Source organism: Lipotes vexillifer, unplaced genomic scaffold (genome assembly GCF_000442215.2).
Source record: "Lipotes vexillifer unplaced genomic scaffold, Lipotes_vexillifer_v1.1 scaffold402, whole genome shotgun sequence".
NCBI lineage: Eukaryota > Metazoa > Chordata > Mammalia > Artiodactyla > Lipotidae > Lipotes > Lipotes vexillifer.
The window spans coordinates 1,326,278-1,331,800 of record NW_006798409.1 but is presented as its reverse complement, the minus strand read 5'-3'; the positions used below and the strand labels follow the sequence as shown (position 1 = coordinate 1,331,800).

The window sequence follows — 5,523 nt, the reverse complement described above, 5'->3', positions numbered from 1 at the left end:
CCTCCTCCCTTCTCCCCCGCTCCTGAAGAGCGCGCGGCGGAGGGGACCAGCCGGTTACTTCCTCCAGCGGCTGCGCGGAGCGCGGTGTAGCGCCTGCCCCGAGCGCCCGGAGCCCGCCCGCCAGCAGCCGGCCGCCCGCCGTCCGCCGCCCATCCCGGCCTCCCGGACATCCCCCCCCGCCCCGCGCGCCCGCGGCCGCGCCCGCGCCCTAGTCGGCGAGCACGGAGGAGCCCGGGCCCCGAACCGCCGGCGGCCCTGCCCGAAAAGGCGCGGTAAGAGCGGGATCGGGCCGGGCGGGCGGCCGGGGTCCGGCGGAGAGCGTCCTCCGGCGCCGGATCCTCTACCAGGGGACCCAGGAACCGGGCGGGGGACGTGCGTGGCGCCGAGGTCCGGATCCCGGGGCGCAGCCGGGACCCAGGCTGGGTGGCGGCTATCCGTGGCATTCGGGGGTCGCGCGTCTGGGATCCGGTCCGCTCGGGGCTCGTGTTCCTGGGGCCGAGTGGCTTTCGGGGCGGCGGGCAGAGCTCGGAGTGGGCCCGGCGGTGACGGGCGGAGCAGGCTGCGAACTTGGGCCGCGGCCCCGGGGTCGCCGAGGTGGCAGGGGCGGGCGGGGCGCGCCGGCTTGTTTCACTTGCTTTTGTTTTAAAAGGAAACGCGGGCGTGGTAGGGGGGCCCCTGCCAGTGGGCGCCCGGCGGACCTGATTTCGCGAAGGGGTGGGGGACGCTGGAGAGGGTGTCCGAGGGGCCCCGGCGCGCCCGGGTTTGCGGGTGACTTACGGGGAGGACGCCGGGCCCGGGAAGATCTGGGGTGCCGGGCGCCTGAAACACCTGGGAGGCTGCGGCTTCCCGAAAACGCACCGATCCCAATCCCCCGGTCACCTCCGCGGCCAGGTTCCGGGCCCGGCCGTGACAGCGGGCGAGGGGAGGGGGGGCTGGAGGGTCCTGCGGCTCCAGTGGGACCCCCGCGGGCGCCCCAGGACCTCTGGATCCGGGCCCCTCGGTCCTGCGAGGCGAACATGGGGAGCCTGTCGGAAATGGAGATGTGGGTGCACAAGGTTGACTTTATCTTCCCGTTCTTAGAGCATTTTGGATGAAGGGGTAACAGCGTTTGAGCGTGTATGGCTTTTTTTTTTTTTTTAAGCACATGAGACTTTTATATTGGCCTGTATTCAATATTAGGGTATCCGAAAATTGTAGTTGACCTGCTACTGCTGATTTAGAAAGTAAAGAAGTGAGCAGTTCTCTTTGGAGATAGGGGTAATTTATTTTAATTTACCCGTAAGAGATTATGTTTGTTCCGTACAGTGGAAGCGGCCATGCACTGTCTGCTTGCCCACATCACCACCAATCACAGAGATAAGTCTCTAAGTTAAGGTTTATTAAAATTCTGAATGATATCACAGTACAGTAAATGCTAGCTCTCTGAGTCCTGCAGGGAAATAATCAAACACTCATTTCTGGGATTAGTCATTCCTCTCTCTAGATTGATAACTTTCAAAGGAAAAAGCAAACTAATCTTCAAAAATGCGTTTCAGGCTTGTTTTTGTTTTCCTTTATTCTTGCTTTTTAAAAATTCACCTAAATACAAACCTGTGCTCTAATCTCACATAAGCGATCACTTGTTTCCGTAAGGGTACTGTTGTCCGGCAAGTTCTGCTTGTTTTAAAATTTAACCATTCTCAGCCCTTCCATTTCTGCCATTTTCCCTTTTTTCTGTTGTTCAAAAGCATCCATCAATAGGGCAACACCAAAAAGATCTAAATGTGAAACTGACTTAGGTGGAGAAACTTGGCCTGTCTGCCACCTTCACAAGCTGTGTTGAGTAAAATAAGGGAACTTAAATTTGATTAGTTTTGTGTTTGTCAGAAACCACTGGTAGAGCATTTTGATTCCACATGGTTTCTACAAAACAAATTAAAAGCTGGACAACAGAAGAGTTCTATTCCATAGCTAGTCATTACAGCTCTTTATGTGGGAGTGGTAGACTGCCTTTCCTCCTGGTATTTGTACACAACAATCAGGCGAGGCTTCTCCATTGCCTTCCACATCTATTCTCTGTCCATCTCCGTGAAGCTGAAGAATGTGGAATAAAGTCTGCAAACCAGGCGAAGAAGATGGGTAACTGACAACACCCAAGGTGTGCTTTCATTTTGGTCTCCTGTTTGAGGCTTGCTGATGTAATCAGCCGGTGACAGGACTTAGTTCATCCAGGTCAGTGGCATAAAGCTCTACATTAAGGAGCATTTCACATCACGAAGCGTCTCGAGCAGGGGCCTAGTCTAACAATATCTGTGTGCCATCTCTGCTCTTTATTGATGCGCTGGGAGGAGGGCGCACGCCTCATCATTCGGGTGATCCTGGCTCCTGGAGGAGCTCAGGAGGTAGGGCCATACTCCCCGGGGCTTTGGTCTGCCCTGTGCCCCTTAGATGCCCCCGCAGTAGCTGTGTGATCCCTGGGCAAGATCCCGAGGTCTCTGTTGCCTCACGGTAAGATGGTATAACATCTGCCGCTCGGGGATGTCAGACAGTTGAGTGAGGTGGGAATGTGTGGTGCCCCAGCTCAGGCTTAGCCCTTAGCAAGGTGGAATCTATCAGGGCAGTGATCATCAGTAGTGAGTATTGATTCTTGAGTGCAGGTGGATGACAGGATCCACCAAGTGGAGATTCTGAGCAAATGTGGTCACTTTTGATCCAGGACAACTCCTCCCCTCCGGACCCCTGCTCCCACCCCTCCACCCCCAACTATGATTTACTGTCGAAGCTTTCGTGCCTCCACTGGGCCCCAAGATAATTACCCGCAGTCTGAGGGTTTTTACAGGCCTGTCCAGTGCCTCTGGCCTCCCTGGTGGCAGGGACTCTCCTCGCATACTGCCTTTTCTAGCCAAGGGGGTGTGTGTCTGTGTGCTGAATTGTTGGGAGGTCTGTTTAGCCATAACGTTGACTATAAAGAGAAAACAAGAAAGTACAAACTCGAATTAAGTAGTTACAGGAAAATAAGCTGTTTGCCTCCGCCAGTGAGTCTGTCCATTGCACAATGTTTTAATTACTCAGGGTTCTTGGTTGTAACAGGTAGGAGCCCTCAGTGGAGACCGCAGGGCGGGCAGTTAGAGGTACCCCGTAAAGCTTCCTTCTAGACCCCCAGTTCAAGGCCATGAAGCGGGGAGGGTGGGTTACTGTCCCAGGTTATTTGAAAATCAGCTTTAGTTGCTATGTTTTTTTAATCTAACACTAAGGCAGGATTATCTAAGTACCTTTCTCACTTATTAATGTTTAACTTACCCCACCAAACAATTACATTTTAGGGCCCCAAATAAGTTTTCAGTTGATTATAGCAATCACAGGTCACATATGGAACTGTCCAAATGCCAGTCACACATGCAACTCTAAGTTTTCTAATAGCCACCGTAAATATGGTGAAATTAATTTCAATATGTTTCAATTAACCTCGCACATTCAAAATATTACATAAACATTCAGTAAATACAAAATTAGTACTGAGATGCTTTACTTTTCGCTACGAAATCTTTGAGAGTGTGTTTTGCATGCTGAGCACATCGGAGTTCGCCCTAGCCCAGTGCCAAGCGCTCAGGAGCCCCACGTGGCTGGTGGCTGCCACGTTGGTCAGTGCAGGTCCGGGATAAGCCCAGACCATCCAAGCAAGTAAGGCAGATCTGTGATCAGAATTACTTGCGCTTGAAGAAATGCACAGCTGAGCAACACGCAAAGCAGACGTATTTTGAGCTTGTGTATTCAACGCAGGAGGATCTAGACAACGCGAGAGGGTTTGAGCTGCAGCCCTGGTTCTCCCTTTTATCTGCTTCCTGGGCCTGTGCTTCCTCACAGCTTGGAGAGGGGAGGGGGCCTCCGAGGCGGGTCTCCCGGCAGGCTTTCCTGGATCTGGATCTGTCTGGGAGCCGCGGTGGCACGTCATCCCTGCGCTTGCCCTGGAGCTCCCAGGTTGAGCTGACTGTCCCCCTTGCATATGGGAGATAGCCCTCCCCTGCCGGGCAGCCCCCCAGGCCCACACCCCGAGGTGACCTTGGAATTGAGCATCCTCCCACTCCTGTCCTGGAAGGACCCAGGCCCCCAGCCCAGCTCACCCAGCCAGCTAGAAGGCAACTTTATCTGTATGCCTCAAATCTAAATAGAATTCATCGGAGAATCAGCATTATTATTTAATTACTTAAGTAGCATCCCATTTGTGAGAAGAATTCCTGGCATTCAGTTTTGAATGACCTGTTAGGGCTGGAGAACTTGGACCAACTCAGCCAGAATTAGGTGTGGATGTGGACTTGATTTGTTGCCTCTTTGACTTTCTTCCTTTCTTTTCCTTTTTCTTTTTTTTTTTAAGATGAATGATTTTGGAATCAAGAACATGGACCAGGTGGCCCCTGTGTCCAGCAGTTACAGAGGGACACTCAAGGTGAGTGAACAAGTATTAATTAAAACTTAAAAAAAATTGGAAAACTCAATCTCTAGGAGAAAAAAACAGTGGGTTGGGTCCCAGAAGACCGGTTCTAGCCCTAGCTTTTTAATTAACTGGCTGTGTGACTCTGGACTGTTTGCTTAATCTCTCTGGGCCTCCGTTTTCTAGTCTGCAAAATGGGTGCCCTGGTGCTTGTTCAACTTGTCCTCCAAGATATGAAACCATTTAATTTGTAGATGGTGAGGCCTTTGTAGTTTCTTTCAGAGGCTCCTACCAGGTGAAAAATCCTATGAATTCTCCAGAGAACAGAGCTGGAGGAGCTATCTGTTCTGTCCCCCCAGGAGTTTTCTTGGGTGACAGAAAAGTTGTTTAAGAACTGAAATGAAAGAGCTTAGAAGAGGCAGGCGGGCCCAACTGCTGCTGCAGCTCCCATCAGAAGGGTCAGTGCCGACCGAGATGCAGGCAGTCTGCATCCATTGTGTCCTTCCAGGCACAACTGCGCCTGTTTATGTAAACCAAAGAACAGATTAAAGATGAAAGAGACTTCTCAGCTGCGTAATAAACATTCTGTGTAGTTTCTGTCTCAATCCCTTTGGGGAACGTTCTTTAGCAGCACAAACTGATAATTTCCCATTTGCCTTCTACAAATGTGACAGCGAGATTTGATTGGGGTTTTTTTTAGTGCTGAGTAGTAAACATGTCTCAGAAACAGCGATTTTAAATTGGCCTCCTCCTAGCTTGGTGTTTTGTATGATAATGTGTCTCTGGCATGTTACATTTTTCTCAGTGGATCAGCGTGAGGTTATCTGTCTGATAGAACCCCAAGAGGCAAAAATTGGCACAGACCTTTCTAGAGTGTCATGAAATTTATCAGACGTCAAGTCAGCGAGGTTTTCTTTTTTCTGTTCATTTTGGTCACGTTTTCAGTGTTGGCGTGGCAGAAACCACACAAGAAATTACGGTATTAGGTTTGAAACGACCCCTCTAGAGAGAAGACTTCTCCTATAAACTAGAAGGGTTTGACAATGCCTGTGTGATCTCTGGGCTTGGAGAAGAAACTGTCATTGCTGAAATTTGATGTGTTGAAATACGCAGCA

The 5,523-nt window shown here is 51.1% G+C and overlaps 1 protein-coding gene across 2 annotated transcripts in view; it reads left to right on the top strand.

The window, feature by feature from the left end:
- Positions 1 to 255: 255 nt before the first annotated feature.
- Positions 256 to 5,523, top strand: part of ETS2 (ETS proto-oncogene 2, transcription factor) — an 18,493-nt gene continuing 13,225 nt past the window's right edge. The window contains exons 1-2 of one of the 2 annotated variants that reach the window (XM_007470478.1): positions 256 to 272; positions 4,352 to 4,423. In XM_007470478.1, the coding sequence (XP_007470540.1) occupies positions 4,352 to 4,423 (72 nt within the window). In that variant the 5' untranslated portion in view covers positions 256 to 272. Of the gene's footprint in view, positions 273 to 4,351; positions 4,424 to 5,523 lie in introns of those variants that run through there. The other variant, XM_007470479.1, reaches the window with a different exon arrangement.